This window comes from Lolium rigidum, chromosome 1 (assembly GCF_022539505.1).
Source record: "Lolium rigidum isolate FL_2022 chromosome 1, APGP_CSIRO_Lrig_0.1, whole genome shotgun sequence".
Classification (NCBI taxonomy): domain Eukaryota; kingdom Viridiplantae; phylum Streptophyta; class Magnoliopsida; order Poales; family Poaceae; genus Lolium; species Lolium rigidum.
The window spans coordinates 42,889,204-42,909,725 of record NC_061508.1 but is presented as its reverse complement, the minus strand read 5'-3'; the positions used below and the strand labels follow the sequence as shown (position 1 = coordinate 42,909,725).

At 50.1% G+C, this 20,522-nt stretch overlaps 1 protein-coding gene across 1 annotated transcript; it reads left to right on the top strand.

Moving 5' to 3' along the window:
- Nucleotides 1–786: 786 nt before the first annotated feature.
- On the top strand, nt 787–16,103 carry LOC124671844 (trimethyltridecatetraene synthase-like). Its single transcript, XM_047208168.1, has 3 exons — nt 787–878; nt 1,457–2,319; nt 15,382–16,103. The coding sequence occupies exons 1-3, from the start codon at nt 800–802 to the stop codon at nt 16,006–16,008; spliced, it is 1,569 nt and encodes a 522-aa protein (XP_047064124.1). The 5' UTR covers nt 787–799; the 3' UTR covers nt 16,009–16,103.
- The last annotated feature ends 4,419 nt before the right edge of the window (nt 16,104–20,522 follow it).

Genomic DNA, 20,522 nt, shown 5'->3' with positions numbered 1-20,522 from the left:
CGCCGGAGAAGAACGCCGGCATCAAAACCCGCTTCAACAACGCCATCTCCTCCATGACGCCGTCGGCCGGACCTCCATCTAATCCTACGCTATGTACATGCCGGGATCCGCCGATTCCCCACACTCCCGTCGCCGGAGCGACCGCCGGAGAGGAAGGAATCGACGAATCCGCGGCCTGCGAGGTGGATTGATGAAGAAGTTTCAAGAAATCGCCTCCCCTACTGTAGACGCGAGAGGAAACGGTCCAAGGTCCGTCTGTTAGCGCGTGAAAAGAAAATCTTTACACGAGAGTAATAGCCGTTGGGAACTTGGGATACATCTCTCTCTTTTGAGACCACCCTTGCAGTACTAGCTCACTTCACTACCTGGGAGGATGCGTTTTTCTTGCCTTTTCTCTTGAACTGGATATATGTTTTGAGGTCAGACCGATATACGGTCTAACGCATGCTTACCTCTCCGGTGACAAAACATATTTGCCCGGCTGAGCTAAAAGAAAATTATAGTCAAGAATAAAACGGTGATCTCGCATATTCTGACATACTAGTATGCCGCTGAGCAGCAGTAATTCTCAGCATGTTTCTGAAGTGGACGTCCGCATCAATAATTCAATATGCTCGTCAAGTTTTCCGGAAGTCTTCTTCGTCCTTTCCCACGAGCTTTCGCACGCGCTCCACGACATCTATAAGTAGACTGCGCGCACTCTGATGCAGCACCATCTCACCAGCCACAGGCACTTGCGTCGATCACCGTCCCGAGCATCGTCAACGTACCTGTCCGGCAAGCCGCCACCTCGATCCGGATGGAGCTTCCTCAGTGGGCGTCCTTCCTGGGCGTCGTGCTCGCAACGGTGCTCTTCCTCAAGGCCGTCCTCCGCCTACGTTGCAGGGATACGGCACACATGTGACGTATCGGTGCAGAAGACTGCACCAGGACGGGGATACTCAGAAAAACGCATGGGATACGCGTATCCCAAAGTATCTCATTTTATTGAATTAAAATAAAGAAAAAAATCCAGGATACGTCTGGGACACGTAGGGGATACGTATGGGCCTGTAACCATTCAATCGATAGCCCATCTCAAGGCTTACCCGAAGTGGACCATATAAGACCTAGTCTCTGCCTCGAACCCTCCCATCAGCCGCCGTCACCTGGCAGTTGCCGCATTGGAAGAACTGAAGAAATATATCTAATGTTGTTGTATGGTGTTTCTGATTGCAAGGAACCTGATGACTGCATACAAAAAGCTGGGATTTGAAAAGGCAGCTACTTCTTCAGATCACTGTCGCAGTAACATCCATTTTCTTATCATCTATAATATTTATTATTGGAGCTGATTTATTAATGCATTTATGTATATACTCGACGTATCCCCGTAAGTCTACTTTTTCAAAATGCCGTTTTCCCGTATCGCCGTATCCGTATCCCCGTATCCGTATCCCCGTACCGTGTAACATAGTCCTCCGCAGCCGCCGCAAGTGCAACCTCCCGCCGGGCCCCAAGCCATGGCCGATCATCGGCAACCTCAATCTCATCGGCACGCTCCCGCACCGCTCCATCCACGCGCTCTCCAAGCAGTACGGCCCGCTCACCCAGCTCCAGTTCGGCTCCTTCCCCGTCGTCGTCGGTTCCTCCGTCGAGATGGCTAAGTTCTTCCTCAAGACCCACGACGTGGTGTTCACCGACCGGCCCAAGACCGCCGCCGGCAAGTACACCACCTACAACTACAGCGACATCACGTGGTCCCCCTACGGCGCATACTGGCGCCAGGCCCGCAAGATGTGCCTCACCGAGCTCTTCAGCGCCAAGCGTCTCGAGTCGTACGAGTACATCCGCAGCGAGGAGGTGCTCGCCCTCCTCCGCGACCTCCGTCGCGGCGCCAGCGACGCCGGCGCCGGTCGTGCCCTGGTGCTCAAGGACTACCTGTCCACGGTGAGCCTGAATGTGATCACGCGCATGGTGATGGGCAAGAAGTACCTGGAGAAGGAGGTGAGGGACGAGGCCGGGTCGGTGATCACCACGCCCGACGAGTTCAAGTGGATGATCGACGAGCTGTTCCTGCTCAACGGCGTGCTGAACATCGGCGACTCCATCCCCTGGCTCGACTGGATGGACCTGCAGGGGTACATCAAGAGGATGAAGAAGCTGAGCAAGATGTTTGACCGGTTCCTTGAACACGTGGTGGAAGAGCACAGTGAACGCCGCCGCCGCGACGGGGAGTGCTTCGTGGCCAAGGACATGGTCGACGTGCTGCTGGAGTTCGCCAGCGATCCCAGTCTCGAGGTCAAGCTCAACAGGGAGGGCGTCAAGGCTTTCACTCAGGTGAGTGCGTTCTGATGGATAATTAGGCACAATTTCCATGATTAATTCCAGAATATAAAACATGATGGCAGCAACTACTAACATGTGAAACTCAAACATACTAGATGCATTAATCAACATGAGTAGCAGCAGCGCAAACGGTAAAACATCCATCGCTAAACAGATCGAAATATGTCGCACGTACCGATCTGGTGGTGGTGGCGATGGAGGTGTAGCGAGACGATGTCGCAGACGAGTAACGCTGTTGATGACAACGTTGTTGACGACGGGGACGACGGGTCGAAGTAGACGGCGTTGAAGACGACGGTAGGCAGCACCGCCCGACTTGGACGGAAGGCGACCCGTGATGAAGAGCTTGAGCGGTCGCGCGGAGCGCTTCCCAAAAACCCTAGTCGCCCTCTCCCGTACGGGATCGCAAGGACGAGCGGTTCCGGAGACCTGCTCTCCCGTTCGCCGATGCACGTCGGCTCGCGGGATGGAGTAGGATACGATGGCGGCGCAAGCGAGAGAGGTGGAAACCCTAACTCGTGTATTGGATGTGTTTCGCGGTAGCCGGGCGGGGAGATTATATAGGCTCGGGAAACCCTAGGCAACGTGGGCCACGCCCACGTCGCACGAACGTTTCGAGTCGGTTACGAGATAGCCCACGATCCGGGAGCGACCCGAACCGACTAAGCTGCGACGCGTCCGTCTAGGACTACGTTCGTTTTCTCGAGCCGCAAAAAGTAAGGAAAGTCTCGGCTCGAGGCTCAATCCACTCACCACGAGCGCGGCGCGCGTCGTGACGTGTCGTGTCGAGTCGAGACGAGCGAGCGAGGAGGAGGAGGAGCGCGCGTGTAGCACTCCTATTCTCACTCACTTACTAGTGGTGGAACAACCCACCTTATAAGGTGGTCTAACTTCCTCCCAACTTTCCATGTGGGACTAAACTTCCCACCTCTTGCCACTCCCTAGTGAGCTGCCACCAACTTGGGCTCAAACTCACATGGCTGCCACTATGTGGGCTTTGAGATATATAGGAAAAACTGAAATCTAATTTGGGCCACGAAAGGTGGGCCCAATATTTCAACAATCCCCCACCAGATCTCAAATCCTATTTAGAGATTTACCAATACTCGCTGCTTGTTTATATACCAGTGTTTCAGCGGAGACTGTTAAGTTGAACTTCCGCCTAGAACCTTAAGCTACATCCACTCACACTTGAACAATGGACTAAGCCTTGAATTGCAAGTTTTGCGTGAACAGGGTTTCACTCAAAGTCATGACCGAGTACATGGCTGCCGCAGTAGCCTACCCCGCGGGTGAAGCATATGCGTCATACTTCATGGTCTCTTCATGAGTTTACTAGAGATCACCCAAATCTCATAGATTGCGACGTTTAACAATCGGACTCATATAGGTGTGTTATTTCAAGAATGCTCGTAGGACAGCATCTTTGCTAAAATAGCCAACATAAACACATTAAGGCTTGTTGCCAACCTGCCTTACAGACAAGCGAGAGTTGTGCATCTTCACATAGAGAGGGTTACATAATACTCTCCTCAATTAAACCACTAGTTTGTTCTTCCCGGGTCCTAATTCACGGGATCTCCGATCACAAAGGTTGGGTTACCACTATGGTGTAACATCAACGGGTCTCAAACCCATCTCCCTCGATGCACTTTCTATCACATTACGTGATAGTCCCTTTGTAAAGGGATCTGCCAGGTTTTTGTCTGTTTGAATATATGTAACAGTTATTACTCCGGAGTTTCGCAATTTCTTGACAGACTTCAAACGTCTCTTGACGTGTCTTGATGACTTCACGTTATCTTTAGAATTGTTCACTTTGACAATTACGATTTGATTGTCCCAATTTAGAAGGATTGCCGGAACAGGTTTTTCAACCACAGGCAAGTCCATCAAGAGCTCACGCAACCATTCCGATTCAACAAGTGGTTGTGTCTAAAGCGATAAGTTCTGCTTCCATAGTTGACCTCGTCAATATGGTTTGCTTACAAGATCTCCATGACATCGCGCCACCTCCAAAGGTAAATACATACCCACTTGTGGCGTACAGATCAGCTACATCTGAGATCCAATTTGAATCACTATATCCTTCAAGCACAGCTGGGTGTCCTGAATAGTGAATCCCATAACTGTTGACTGCCAAAACCCACCGGCGGGCAGCGGCCTTGTCAACACCGTAGAGCCGGGAAGAGCCTAGAGCTGCGGCTGGCTGAGACCCCTCCGAGCGACGGCCCGCAATGCTCTTCTGGTCACACGCGGCGTTGCGAAGTGCAAGGGCGTGCCACCCGACCTATACCCGGTCGGGAAGGTGATGAGGATGCCTCGCTTAGTTTCCTGCAGGGCATACATGTAAACGTTAAATACGAGCCTCGATCGGCTCTCGGGTTATCCCGTGAATCGGCTCAAAGAGCCGATCCACCCATGATCCGTACGGGGTGCACGAATACTTGGTGGTCCCGCTTGATCAAGATGAAGCCAATGAGATCTACGACGATTTAGGGTTTTCACCGCATAATCGGATCATCCTACTCCGAGTTGGGCCTTGCGGCCACGCACGGTGCTCGTAAGCCGATCCTAAACAAGGCCAAAAAACCAACATGAAGTTGATCCTAGGAACATCCCGTTTAGGACTTGCGAACGCCACCCCACGTGCCACCGGATCCTCCCCCCTTTGTAAGGCCTAACTATTGCAGATATTAAACTAATCCTTGTAGAACAAGGAGCAATCGTAACGGATCAGATCTACTAAATAATGATCAAGCGGGGTGCCGCCCCCACGCCTGAGACAAGGCGTGAGGGCGGCTAGATATGCAAGGGTTGCACTACGTAAGCATGCTTAAACGAAGAACAATGCTAACCCTAACACATCTAATGATAACTACGTTGCTCGCCATCAAAAGCGCTTCGAGTACGAGCAACGCATGAACAACGTGGAGCTTGTGCTGCCTAGATCGCAAGATGTGATCTAGGCAGCATGTCGCTACCCGATAGAAACCCTCGAGACGAAGGAGTTGGCGATGCGCCGAGATTGGTTTGTTTTGGGGTTGAACGTGAGTTGTTGTTTATTCCATAAACCCTAGGTACATATTTATAGTCCAGGGGACTTTCTAATGTGGGCGTGCACTAAACCGTGCACGAGATAAACTCTAACTTCTAAATCGATACACAATCTGTTATACTAAGATACACGGGCTAACTAGCCCAAATTCTCCGTGCAAGGCCGCTTCATAGATCCTCCATACGTAATCTTCCAAGCCCATCTTGATCGCGGCCCACCTCCTGATTTAGCCAAAATCTGGTGATAACACATGCCCCCCTGGTTTTGGTAATGATAATTTCAAAACCACTCGCTTTTTTCCTCAGAGGGGTCGTGTCACGGCAGAGCGGAACTGTCGCAGCATGCCTCATCATGACGACTTGCCTTCCCAACTTCTCTGCACGATTTGACAGTTTTGGCACCATGTCCTCGAGAACTGCTCGGAAATTAAAACCCCCACCTCCTGTTACTTAGCCGCATCGAACAGTTCTCCTCCTTACCCCTTCCGCCGTAGCACTCCAAAACACCCTCCCCTGCAACCATGTCCTCTTCCTCTTCTTCTTCGTCGGATCTTTCCCACGTATCCTCTCCCATCCGAGAGTCGACGCCCTCGTGGGGTACGCAAGCGGCGTACGACATCCTCGCCCCAACGAAGTGGGACAAAGAGGACCATGACTCCTCCGTCAGGTCCGAGGATGACAAATCCCACACCGACGGGGAGAGCGACCTCCGCTTCCTTGCTGACGAGGAAGTGGTGGAGGAGAGCGAAGACGACCGCCTCTCCTGGGCGGACTTCACTACCTCCGAGGAGGTAAAGGAGGAAGAGGAGGAGGAGGATGAAGACAGCCCCTCCGACGAGCCGCCGGCCAAACGCCGCCACCTCTGGCCCGGGAACTTCAGCGATGTCGATAGTGACGACGCTGACGAAGAGGATGAAGACGACGAGGGTCCTGTCGGCGGCCGCTGGAGCAGTGATGACGAGCCGGCAGGGAGCAGCGCCGGCAGGTGGCGACGACGGCGACGACGACGACGAGGGCAGCAGCGGCCCCTAGATAGGGTCTTAGCATAGGGCTAGCAGTAGCAGGACGGGGCAATGTATCCCCCTGGTATTTCCTTTTGAGAGCAATCAGCTCTTCTATGTAAGAAATCTGGCTTATCAATGAAGAAATTCCCCAACTCGATTTTGCCGATTCCCTTTATGATAATTTAGCCGATTGTCTTTTGTTCTGATTCTGCCGATTGCCAAACTGGACAATGCCCAACAAGCCGATGGCATCGCATCGGTCTCTCACGATAGATTTCGAGATAGATCCACTCAGACCCAAACTCCTTGCCAAACAAGACCAAGTCCTAATCGCGCAAATCCGCAGATCTCTCAAGATGGCATGTTGAACTTAGCGGCAAACTCCTGAAATAATGTCAGGTCTCCTTTAAATTATCTTCTCCGAACTCTGCTCGCTCAGCTCCGGCAGTTTCCTTCTACAATCACTGTCTCTTGAACGAGCCGTCACGAAGAGTGAGCCCATTCCGTCAGAGTTGGTTAGACCTCGAGGGCGAGCTGCCCCCCGAGTCTCAGCCAAGGCGAGGATAAAGAATGGATCATCACCGTTGAAATTTCGGGCTATGATAATTTTGCAACATAAACACCATTCTTCAGGTAACTTGTGGTGCAGAGTTTAGCCGATTCCAACGAAATCGGCTCCCCGGAGCAGAGAACCTTCAAGGTGAGCTGCCCCCCGGGCCTTAGTCGGGTGAGAATAGCAGCGAGCTGATCACGTCGATCATCCGGTTTCCAACTCGCAACGCCGTATCAGCCGATTCAACAAAATCGGCTCTTTAAAGTGAGGGAATTTCAGGGCGAGCCGCCTCTCCCCGAGCTTCTTCAGTCCAAACCTTGCGCCTTGCTGATCAGATCAGCTCATCATCTTTGGCAGGCTGAAGCAACTCCCGGTGAGAATGTCTTTACATTTCTGATGCCCTCCAGATTCTGGGCGCACTATCCCTTGGAGGGAACTAGCCCCCTGCTCTTAAGTCGATGTCTGTGCATCGGCTATGCTTGAAAATTGTCGAATTTTTTCGGCCGACTTGTGTATCGGCCCCCATATTCCAATACCCCTCAACAGAAGATGAGATGCTTCCGTTGCATACCCTCGTATTTTATCTACCTGGGTGCCCCCCCGAGCCGATTCTATCAAGAGAATTGATGGTATCGGCTCTGTTGGATAACATGTTGAACCCAGGCAGAATGGTGGGTGAGGATATTCACGGCCGATATCGGAATCGGCCTCCACGTTGTTTGCTCGGTGAAGGTTTTGTAATGCTCCTTCATAGACCTTTGGGGCCGATCACAAGGATCAGCCTCGCCAACTTGCACATCGCCTCGGCTTCAACTACATGGTCAGGCCGGTGGATAAAACTAGCTTAACCCTTCCCTTTGTCACATCGATGCGCTCGCGAGTCGTCCAATTTGATGCCCGAGAGGGGTTCTTGGCCTCGCTCGCTTCCCATGCGTTCATGCCGGCCGTTGAAACTTCAGCCGAGTCGTCGGCTTGGACGACCTCTACCTCATCACCATCCCACTGTATTATGCATTGGTGCATCGTGGAGGGAATGCAGCAGCTTGGCGTGGATCCAATCTCTTCCTAGCAAAACAGCATAACTCGCTCGTGCTATCAACGATAAAGAACGCCGTAGGGATGGTTTTTCTTCCTACGGTCGGATCCACGTTCGAACTCCTTGTGCCTCGGACGCTTGGCCGTTGAAGTCGCTCAACGTTACGTTGGTCTTGATCAGATCCGAACTCGAGCGTCCCGGCCGACGTAGCATAGAGTACGGCATGATGTTAACCGCCGCTCCGGTGTCCACCAGCATCCTGTTTACAGGCCTCCCATCGATATACCCTCGTAAGTACAGGGCCTTCAGATGCCTGTAGCTCCTGTCTCGTGGCTTCTCAAAGATAACCGGCCGTGGGCCGCAGTCAAGTTGTGCCACGGATGTCTCATCTAATCCCGGAGCACTGAACTCCGAAGGAGGATAAACACCATATTTGTGCCAGCCGATGTTTCATCATCGGCTTTTCTCCGTTCGGGGCGCCACTCTTTTCTTTGTGGCTGACCTTCCTCGTCCGGGGTTCGCAGAATTTTGGCGGCCAGATCAGGCCGTGCCTTCCTTAGCGTGCGCAGGTATAATCTTTCGGCTTCTTCCAACCCACGCGGACGCTGGACTCTTTGCTTCGGGAACGGCCGAGCCCATCGGGGCACCATCGCGGGCTGATGATATTTGTATTCTTCACCACCGTCCTCTAGCTCCTCGAGATCTTCCATCTGAGGGGACTCAGCACACTTGTTCCGATGCGGGAAAGGCCCTAGCCGGCTGAACACGGACACGTTAGCGGCACCCTTCTTCCTTTGTTTGCATTCTGGGCAGTCCTCGATTGTTGGCAATCGGCTCATCCCTGAGTCCCAGCAATGTTTGAAGAACGGGCAGTCCCAGTGCTTATCCATGCCACCCTGCCCCCTTGGCCTCCCTCCGGCGCGACGATCGTACCCGTTGTTGCTTCTGCCATGTTGGCGGTGCCTTCCGATCTCGGCATCAGACCGGAAATTCCTTTCATCGTCCGCGTCGTAGTGCCGACGTCGATCGTAGTGTTGCTCGTATTTGTTGAGAGGGTGCTTGGAGCGTGGGCGCTGATACCGCATGCTTCTTATTCCCTCCCTTGCCAGGTACCGCCTGTCCTCACCTCGGGGTTGGTCGCGCGGATCGGCTCCCTCTTCATCCTTGCCACGGGAGTGGCTGCTTTCTGTTTCCTCTTTGTCATGGCGGCTTGCAGATCCTGCCATGTTGACACCAAAGGACAACTTTGGCTGATCTATGGGGTGGCTGAGATCCACCGTGTCGACACCGGGACCCGGACGTGGGTTTCTACCGAGCCTGATATCGTGCGGCCGGGTCTTCTCAGCGGAGCCGATGAGTTCGGTTCCAAGGGTTGCCTTGATCCCGTCACGTTTCCTTCGAGCTCCTTGGGCAGATCCCCATGCTTCGAGAGACTCGGTGCGTTCCTCCGACGGGGTGGAGAGATCTCTCCCATCAAGTGCGCCTTCGGGCGTGGAACCCCTCCCCCTGACGCCATGGGAGTGGGTTCGGTGGGAAGAGCCGAAGAGTGCGGCTTCGAGGATGGCTTTGATCTCGTCGCATGTGACTGGCGTGCCGTCCGCCATCTCAGATGTAGATGGCGATGTGGTTGATGTAGACGATGGTCCCACCGGGCGTGCCAGAATGTGTTGACTGCCAAAACCCACCGGCGGGCAGCGGCCTTGTCAACACCGTAGAGCCGGGAAGAGCCTAGAGCTGCGGCTGGCTGAGACCCCTCCGAGCGACGGCCCGCAATGCTCTTCTGGTCACACGCGGCGTTGCGAAGTGCAAGGGCGTGCCACCTGACCTATACCTGGTCGGGGAAGGTGATGAGGATGCCTCGCTTAGTTTCTGCGGGGCATACATGTAAACGTTAAATACGAGCCTCGATCGGCTCTCGGGTTATCCTGTGAATCGGCTCAAAGAGCCGATCCACCCATGATCCGTACGGGGTGCACGAATACTTGGTGGTCCTGCTTGATCAAGATGAAGCCAATGAGATCTACGACGATTTAGGGTTTTCACCGCATAATCGGATCATCCTACTCCAGGTTGGGCCTTGCGGCCACGCACGGTGCTCGTAAGCCGATCCTAAACAAGGCCAAAAAACCAACATGAAGTTGATCCTAGGAACATCCCGTTTAGGACTTGCGAACGCCACCCCACGTGCCACTGGATCCTCCCCCTTTGTAAGGCCTAACTATTGCGGATATTAAACTAATCCTTGTAGAACAAGGAGCAATCGTAACGGATCAGATCTACTAAATAATGATCAAGCGGGGTGCCGCCCCCACGCCTGAGACAGGCGTGAGGGCGGCTAGATATGCAAGGGTTGCACTACGTAAGCATGCTTAAACGAAGAACAATGCTAACCCTAACACATCTAATGATAACTACGTTGCTCGCCATCAAAAGCGCTTCGGTACGAGCAACGCATGAACAACGTGGAGCTTGTGCTGCCTAGATCGCAAGATGCGATCTAGGCAGCATGTCGCTTACCCGATAGAAACCCTCGAGACGAAGGAGTTGGCGATGCGCCGAGATTGGTTTGTTTTGGGGTTGAACGTGAGTTGTTGTTTATTCCATAAACCCTAGGTACATATTTATAGTCCAGGGGACTTTCTAATGTGGGCGTGCACTAAACCGTGCACGAGATAAACTCTAACTTCTAAATCGATACACAATCTGTTATACTAAGATACACGGGCTAACTAGCCCAAATTCTCCGTGCAAGGCCGCTTCATAGATCCTCCATACGTAATCTTCCAAGCCCATCTTGATCGCGGCCCACCTCCTGATTTAGCCAAAATCTGGTGATAACAATAACTCATTGTACCACATAGGTAGCGCATGACCCTATCAAGTGCATGCCAATGATCAGTACCCGAGTTTGACATGAACCTACTCAACTTGCTAACAGCAAAAGAGATGTCGGGTCTAGTCGCGCTTGCTAAGTACATGAGTGAGCCAACGATCTGAGAATATCTCAATTGATCTATGGCAATCCTCCGGTTCTTGCGTAGTGTCACACTGGAATCATAAGGTGTTGAAGAAGGCTTGCTATCAATATAGCCGAACCGGCTCAAGATCTTCTCAACATAATGGGATTGAGTTAGAGTAATCCCACTCTCGTTCTTAATCAGCTTGATGTTCAGAATCACATCAGCTTCTCCCAGATCTTTCATATCAAAGCACTTTGACAAGAAAGACTTGACCTCGTGTATTATTTTCATGTTTGTACCAAAGATCAGAATATCATCCACATACAAACATAGTATAACACCTTCGCCCCCACCATGGCGATAGTAAACGCACTTGTCGGCCTCATTGACAACAAAGTCTACGAAGTTAAAGTTCCGTCAAACTTCTCATGCCATTGCTTAGGTGCTTGTTTTAGGCCATATAAAGATTTCAGCAACTTGCACACCTTTCTTTCTTCACCTTTTACTACAAACCCATCAGGCTGATCCATATAGATTTCCTCTTCCAACTCTCCATTAAGGAAAGCTGTCTTTACGTCCATTTGATGAACGATAAGACCATAGGAGGCAGCCATGGATAGTAGTACTCGAATGGTGGTAAGTCTAGCGACAGGTGAATAGGTGTCGAAGTAATCTTCGCCTTCTCTCTGTGTGTAGCCTTTAGCTACAAGCCGCGCCTTGTACTTCTCAATAGTACCATCAGGTCTTAGCTTCTTCTTGAACACCCATTTGCAGCCCACGAGTTTGCATCAATGGGGTCGTTACGATAGCTCCCAAGTTCCATTAGAAAGAATCGAGTCCATCTCATTATGGACAGCTTCTTTCCGATCATCCGCATCCGGAGATGCATATGCCTCTGCAATGGACGTGGGAGTATCATCCACAAGGTACACAATGAAATCATCACCAAAGGATTTTTCAATCCTTCGTCTCTTGCTCCGTTTAGGAACTTCATTGTCATCCTTCTCGACGAACATTCTCATGTGATTGTTCAAAATACTCATTAGATGTACTAGACTCGGGAATTATCTCGGTAGAAATTCTAGCAATGCTATGCATATCTTTCATAGGAAACATATTCTCAAAAAATGTTGCATCACGAGATTCCATAATAGTATCAACATGCATATCGAGTACCTCGGATTGAACTACTAAAAATCTATATCCTACACTCCGAGGAGCATAACCTAGAAAGATACAATCCACTTGTCTTTGGTCCAAGTTTGCGCTTCTTAGTAATTGGAATATTGACTTTCGCCAAACATCCCCATGTGCGCAAATACGAAAGTGATGGTTTTCTCCCAGCCCACTCCTCGTAAGGGGTTTTATCTTTATTCTTGTTAGGAACTCTATTCGGGACATGACATGAAGTCAATAAAGCCTCCCCCCACCATGCCTTAGATAAACCAGCGAGTGGCTAACATGGAGTTCACCAAGTCGGTCGACGTGCGGTTTTTTCCTCTCGGCAACCCCGTTTGATTGGGGTGAATAGGGAGGCGTCCTCTCATGAATAATGCCATGTTCCTCACGAAATTCATCAAAGATTTTAGGAAAATATTCGCCACCACGATCCGACCTAAGACGCTTGATCTTTCTCTCTAGTTGATTTTCAACTTCGGCCTTATAAATTTTAAAGTAGTCTAAAGCTTCATCTTTAGTTCGTAACAAATAAACATAGCAAAATCTAGTCGCATCATCAATCAATGTCATGAAATATCTCTTTCCACCTTTTGTCAACACACCATTCATCTCGCATAGATCAGAATGTATGAGTTCTAGAGGTGCCAAGTTTCTCTCCTCGGCCGCCTTGTGAGGCTTCCGAGGTTGCTTTGATTGCACACAACTATGGCACTTAGAACCTTTGGCAATGGTGAAATTCGGAATTAAACTTAAACTCGGATAGCCGAGACATTAAACCAAAATTAATGTGACATAAACGAGAATGCCAAACACCGGTATCATCACTAACATTGCCACAAATATGGTTCACGGACTTATTGCTGAAATCGTAAAGCGAAAAGCGGAACAAGCCTCCGCACTCATAGCCTTTACCAATAAATTGTCCAAACTTGGAAACAACTACTTTATTTGACTCTAAAACAACCTTAAACCCATCTCTCGCATAGAAGGGAGCCGCTAACGAGATTCTTGTTCATAGTAGGGACATGCTGCACGTTCCTCGCCTGCACGATCTTCCCGAAGTGAACTTCGGATCTACCGTGCCAACACCACGAACGGAAGCATGTGACCCATTCCCCATCAAGACGGAAGAATCCCGGGCGACCCGGTAAGAAGTGAACATGGATATGTCGGCACACACATGAACATTAGCACCCGTATCAATCCACCAACATGGAGATTGAAATACCGAAAGAACGAGAAAGAGATTACCGTACCCATCGGCATTGCTAGCGGTCACCGTGTTGACTTGCCTCCCCTTTTTCTTGCGGTCCGCCCTCTCCGGACAGTCCTTAGAAAAGTGGCCAGCCTCTCCACGGGTAAAGCAGCTCGGATCCGCTTTGTTTATCATCTTCTTCTTCTTGAAGGTTGTAGTCTTCATAGGCTTATTGAAGGAGGGCTTGTTATTCCCTTTGTTCTTGCTGTAGGGTTTCTTCCGCACCATGTTGGCGCTAGATCGACCCTCTCCTTTCTCGGTATTATCCTTAGCCCGAGCTTTCTCCTCAACATCAAGAGATGCTATCAGATTTTCAACTGATATCTCCTGTCTCTTGTGTTTGAGAGTTGTGGCAAAGTTCCTCCAAGAAGGGGGCAACTTAGCGATGATGCATCCAACCACAAACTTGTCAGGTAAGGCACACTTGAGGAGTTCAAGCTCTTTCGCAATGCACTGTATCTCATGAGCTTGTTCGACTACAGAATGGTTGTTCACCATCCCAATGTCATGGAAGCTCTCCATGATGTACAGTTTCATCGATCGCATCGTTTGCACCGAACTTAGCATTCGGTGCATCCCGAAGCTCTTTACCATCCGTTAAGTGCATGTACACATCACACGGACGATCGGCAAGGATACTTAGAACGCATCCGACGAAGAGAGTATTGTTTTCCTTGAACTTGTTCCGATCTTGGTCAGATATAGTTCCTTCGGGTAAACCATCGGTAACTTCGAACACTTTCAGATGAGTAAGCCAGAGCATGGCCTTATACTGCCACCTCTTAAAGTGCACACCGGTAAACTTATCCGGCCTCAGTGCATCGGAAAAACCAGCCATTGTTAACTCAGGAAATTGCCTACAATTTAGGTTTTTGGATTGATGGATAATTAGGCACAATTTCCATGATTAATTCCAGAATATAAAACATGATGGCAGCAACTACTAACATGTGAAACTCAAGCATACTAGATGCATTAATCAACATGAGTAGCAGCAGCGCAAACAGTAAAACATCCATCGCTAAACAGATCGAGATATGTCGCACGTACCGATCTGGTGGTGGTGGCGATGGAGGTGTAGCAGACGATGTCGCAGCAGTAACGCTGTTGATGACAACGTTGTTGACGACGGGGACGACGGGTCGAAGTAGACGGCGTTGAAGACGACGGTAGGCAGCACCGCCCGACTTGGACGGAAGGCGACCCGTGATGAAGAGTTTGAGCGATCGCGCGAGCGCTTCCCAAAACCTAGTTCGCCCTCTCCCGTACGGGATCACAAGGACGAGCGGTTCCGGAGACCTGCTCTCCCGTTCGCCGATGCACGTCGGCTCGCGGGATGGAGTAGGCTACGATGGCGGCGCAAGCGAGAGAGGTGGAAACCCTAACTCGTGTATTGGATGTGTTTCGCGGTAGCCGGGCAGGAGATTATATAGGCTCGGGAAACCCTAGGCAACGTGGGCCACGCCCACGTCGCACGAACGTTTCGAGTCGGTTACAGATAGCCCACGATCCGGGAGCGACCCGAACCGACTAACTGCGGCGCGTCCGTCTAGGACTCTGTTCGTTTTCCTGAGCTGCAAAAAGTAAGGAAAGTCTCGGCTCGAGGCTGAATCCACTCACCACGAGCGCGGCGCGCGTCGTGACGTGTCGAGTCGAGTCGAGACGAGCGAGGAGGAGGAGGAGCGCGCGTGTAGCACTCCTATTCTCACTCACTTACTAGTGGTGGAACAACCCACCTTATAAGGTGGTCTAACTTCCTCCCAATTTTCCATGTAGGACTAAACTTCCCACCTCTTGCCACTCCCTAGTGAGCTGCCACCAACTTGGGCTCAAACTCACATGGCTGCCACTATGTGGGCTTTGAGATATATAGGAAAAACTGAAATCTAATTTGGGCCACGAAAGGTGGGCCCAATATTTCAACACGTTCCTTCCCTAACAATGAATTCACTTTCTTCTTCCACGCTCTCTTCTGTTTCCAGTATTAACCGCCACCGTGACACCTGCAGGATCTCGTTGCTGGGGGTACGGAAAGCTCGGCGGTGACGGTTGAGTGGGCTCTCTCGGAGCTGCTGAAGACGCCGGAGGTGTTCGCCATGGCGACCGAGGAGCTGGACCGCGTGGTGGGGCGAGGCCGCTGGGTCACTGAGAAGGACATCCCGAACCTCCCCTTCATCCAGGCCATCATCAAGGAAACCATGCGGCTGCACCCGGTAGCGCCGATGCTGGTGCCCCGGCTGTCCCGCGAGGACACCTCCATCGGCGGCTATGACATCCCTGCCGGCACACGCGTGCTCGTCAGCGTGTGGTCCATCGGCCGCGACCCGGAGCTGTGGGATGCGCCGGAAGAGTTCATGCCAGAGCGGTTCCTCAGCAGCAGACTTGACGTCAAGGGGCAGGACTATGAGCTGCTGCCGTTCGGGTCGGGGCGCAGGATGTGCCCTGGGTATAGCCTGGGGCTGAAGGTGATCCAGGTGAGCCTAGCCAACCTGCTGCACGGCTTCGAGTGGAGGCTTCCCGACGGCGTGACGAAGGAGGAGCTGAGCATGGAGGAGATCTTTGGGCTTTCCACGCCCCGCAAGTTCCCGCTGGAGGCCGTCGTGGAGCCCAAGCTTCCGACTCACCTTTACAACTAGGCTTGATACATACACGCAAGATCGACCAGTCTTGCGTTTGAGTGATTATACTACCTATGTTGCTGTATTTTCATGTATTTTTTAAAATCTTTTCTTGTATCTTAGAGTCATGGGTTACAAAGTAATGATGTAAAGTGTCTAAGTGGCAGGTAATATGTCCTAGTATCAAGGTGGAAGCCGAAACAGAAGAAAAAAAATTCCTGCAAAAATATTGCTTCATATTCTTTTCTTTTCTCCCCTCGCCTTTTTCTTGGCTTTTGCGGTGATATTCCTAAGCCAGTGAGATATTTTGCGTTTCTGATAATCTGAAGGTTCATTTGAAATAAGTGAGATGGCAGTCACCCAAGTGCGCCTAGCCATTAGTGCGGACTAGTAAACCGGGAACCATGCATGGTGCTAGAAGAACGTCACAAGTGCGCCACAAGTTCCAAGTTTGAAACCTAAGAGCATCTACACTGCGAATTTTTTTTAAATAATACATTTTTTTTCTTTAATTTGAGAAATAATAGTCTGTTTTAACAAATTTCACAAATAATACACTGTCGGGTATTATTTCCCGAGAGCTAAATGTCGGGCTAGAGTTCTCCGATTAATCCTAATTCTGTGGGTCAGCTTTCGCAGAGAACAGACAGGGCACTAATCGGGTTTCAGTTCGCCGACTGCAGAGGTATCGAAAAATGCTAACCCGAGAGGCCCATCCTGGTGCTTGCATGCGTTCTAGCTAGACCGCACTCTGCATGTTGGTGGCAGTGATGAGTGATGGGATTTGGCAGTGCGTTCAAGCAAAGACAACCAGAAGAGATAAGGGCATCTTCAACGGGGACGACGTATTTCAGCGTCTGAAAATGTTCGCGCGCGTTCATTTGCGTTGGTCCAAATGGTTGAAATTGACCGCGCGACCGTTTGTATGGGTGGCTCCAGCAGCATGACGTATTTGTTCTCGATTTTTCATTTTTTATAACATGAAAACATAATTTACATAGTAAAAGAAAGGAAAATAAAAACCCTAAGAACGTCTGCGCCTACTGGTTCTCCTCGTCGATGTCGATCACTATTGAGTTCACCTCCGAGAGGTGGAGGAGCCCAGGCCTGTGGCGGAGGTGGAGGAGCCCAGGCCGGAGGTGGAGGCGGCGGTTGAACCGGTGGCGTGGCCGAGTCCTGCAGCGCCAGTCGTAGGGCTTCTTCCTTCGTGAGGCCCGGCGGCATAACGCCGGTGGCGTGCCGGGGCAGCGGCGGCTACACAGGTTGGTCCACCTCCGAGACGAGGACGCCGAGCCTCGCGATCTCGTCGTCTGTCATGTTGTCTGGGTACTCAAACTCCCGGCCCTCCGCCATCGCCATGGCCTGGAAAATGCACGCGACGTAGTTGTCGCTGTCGTCCTTGGCCTCCTCGTTGTGGTACGCCAGCGCCTCGTTGTACTCCTCGTCTTCGTGGTCATCCTGTGCAGGCGTCGACGCCTACCGTCTTCAACGACGAGGCGCCAGTGGACGGTCAAAGGGGAAGTCCCTGTCGCCGATGAAGCCCGCCCTCCTCCTCGGATCCTTCTTGGACTCGAGATAGCTGCGCCAACTGTCAGAGTCGATGGCGTAGGCGGGATCGGCGCGAAGGTCCGGCGGTAGGTACCGCCTCCTACGCCGGATCTCGGCGCTCCTATCTGACTCGCGCGCAGGCATGGGCGGGACGGGCACCCGACGGTAGCTGAGCCGCCAGCCGCCAGGCATGTGCACGTCCCCCCAGGCGTCGCACGGTGTCCAGTTCGCGTGCATCAACCGTCCCACGCTGACGGGCAGCGGCACCCTGTGCAGCCGCTCCACCTTCTTGGTGCAGTTGCCGGACGTCTCGAAGTCGTTCTTCTTCTTCCACATGGTGCAACGGTGGTGGTGGGAGTGGAGGTGTGGGTGATGGCAGGAATGATGCCGGTGGACTTTTAAGGCCGGCCGCGCGCGAGAATCGATGCCATTGAAGGCGGCGCAGAAGCCCAGCCGCCGCCCGCCAGTGCACGCATAAGAGGCAGCCGCGACATTGATGGCGAAGGCTGCGACGCAGACGCGGAAGCGCTGACCGCGGAAGCGATCTCCTCGATACAGGCTCGCTGCCAGGCGGGTCCGGTGGAGAAGCGAGCGGTCACTTGTGGCGTCCGTGCTGCGTCCGCCGCGACGTATTCCACGCGCAAATATGTGCCGGGTTTACGTCGCTGCGGACCACCCTATCTCCATGCGGATACTAGACGCATGTTTTCCCAGACGGATACAAACGGTCACTCAATCATTTGTTTGCGTCGCCCCGTTGAAGATGCTTAAAAACAAAATCGAACACTAGTACTCCATATCTTTTAGAAAGCATGCGATTCCTATCAATATGCTAAGCATGGTCGTGGCGTGGCAAACGAAATGTAGTAATGTAGTGATTAGCCCGCCCCAAGCGGCCGGCCAATCGGGTTTGATTAGCCCGATAACTCATGTCGGGGAACGCTTGCCCGATACTAGGCTGTAATTGGAGAAGTGAAACCCGATTAGTGTCTTACCTGCTCGTGTCGAGGCTGACCCATAGAATCAGGACTAATCGGGAAACTCTAGCCCGATATGTAGCTCTCGGGAAATAGTATTCCGGCAGTGTATTATTTGTAAAATTAGCAAGGTGGTCCTCGCAAATGCGAGGGCATCATCTATATTCTTTAATCATTTAGTCTCATTGCTCTTTAATTATATATAATATCTTGTATATTCATATTGTGTCACAATGTGTTAATATATGATATGGTTTTGTAACCACCCAATAAACTACGTGAATAAAATATCAAAACTGCATATAACATATTTGATCATATTTGCTTTTTAAATACAAATTATCATTGTATTATTTAAAAATATGATACTTATGGTGATTGGTCTAGTTTTTATATGGTATTATATTTTAATGTATAGAAATTTTTATTTAGTGTTAATAGATGATCTATTTATGAAGCCCAGTATCTATCGTTTGAAGTTGGGTGTAATCTACATACGAGTTTATAATAATATATTCTATTGATCACACGGCTACCTTACACGTGGCATCTTCAATCAACAAATTTATTTTAGTGGCACTATATTCTAAGATAGTATCATTGTTCTCATGTGTACATATACATGCTTAATTATCTACCACACCGTGCCTTTTTTTTGCACCGATAAACATGTCTCCTACTCAATGAGTGCAGGAACTCAATTGCCAAATGTTCATCTAGTTTATTTGCCATAACATTCGCAAAATTATAGAGAGAAATCTTGCACGTCTCATCATATTCTTTATGCCAAGATGTATTTGTGATTACTACTTATGATTATTACTATCCATGTAGTGCGATCTCACTTAGGTCTTAGGTCTGGTTATGAATATTCACAGGGAGGGCATATCTATTATGTTCAACTTTAAAGGACGCCACGTTAGATTAACAGACACATGCTTTACTGTTTTGTGTTACATAAACTCCCATACGGATGTGCCGCACGTGTGGAAATGCATCTAGCCTTCCAACATGACTTGATCTTACGGGCAAGACTGGTCCAACATGGACGCTAAGATCGTTAGTTCAATTTCTAGTTCCTAGTGGTCACTAATTCTAATATATGTTTGTGTTACAGCCAAATACAATTATTTTTAAATCAATTGTTGACCATATGCACCAGATGCTTAATCCACGAAGGACAGAAAATAGGATGCTAGAGACTCGTTTGATTTATTAATACTGAAATTTGGAATATTATTTTTCTTATATATTTGACCGGGTTCAAGTTTTTCTTTCTCTAAAGTGTGATGCAGACTTGAATGGGAACTTTTAATTTATTTCTTAGAACCCATGCCTCCATTTTTTGATCCACACTTTAATTACCAATATGTATGCATATTTTATATGCTGGTGCATATACATATGTACCGTGGGATATAACCTAGGATACACATGTATTCATAGTTCCTGTCACGTCTTAGCTAGTGGTTTGTTTTATACTCCCTCCGGTCCTAAATATAAGCCATATAATTTCTGGCACGGAAATTAAGAAACGCATATTTAGGAAAAATTACACCATGTTTGGCTAGGATTAACCGTAAGTAATTGCCGTGAGCTAACATAGGACTTTGCATAAGATAAGTAAACCTAATCAAATCTCCAAAAATATTGTCCATACAAGTAGGGCAACGCAATAAACCTTATATTCTGAAATTTTTGTCAAAAAACTATATGGCTTATATATAGGAACGGACGGAGTATATCATAACACGTCCCAACTTAAGATTGTAAGAGCCAGGCCCTGGTAAGAGCATGCCATTTGCCTAGATTTTATGACCTATTCCAAATAACTCTGAAATTGGTAGTTGGTCTCGTCCTAGCTAGTTCAAATTGAATTGGACTATACATGAGCTGTTTTTAAGTCGTACTTGACGTGAAATACTCTGTCATGCTAGTTTTTTTGCGGACCCCGAACTTCGAGCGTTGCGGCCCGTTCCGTCTAGAGGTATCAAACAAAAATATTGT

Excerpts from the sequence above, each read along its gene's own strand:
- LOC124671844 (XM_047208168.1), top strand. The coding sequence starts at position 800 with ATGGAGCTTCCTCAGTGGGCGTCCTTCCTGGGCGTCGTGCTCGCAACG. Across the intron at positions 879-1,456 it reads CAAGGCCGTCCTCCGCCTAC|TCCTCCGCAGCCGCCGCAAG; the intron begins GTTGCAGGGATA and ends CGTGTAACATAG. Across the intron at positions 2,320-15,381 it reads GCGTCAAGGCTTTCACTCAG|GATCTCGTTGCTGGGGGTAC; the intron begins GTGAGTGCGTTC and ends TGACACCTGCAG.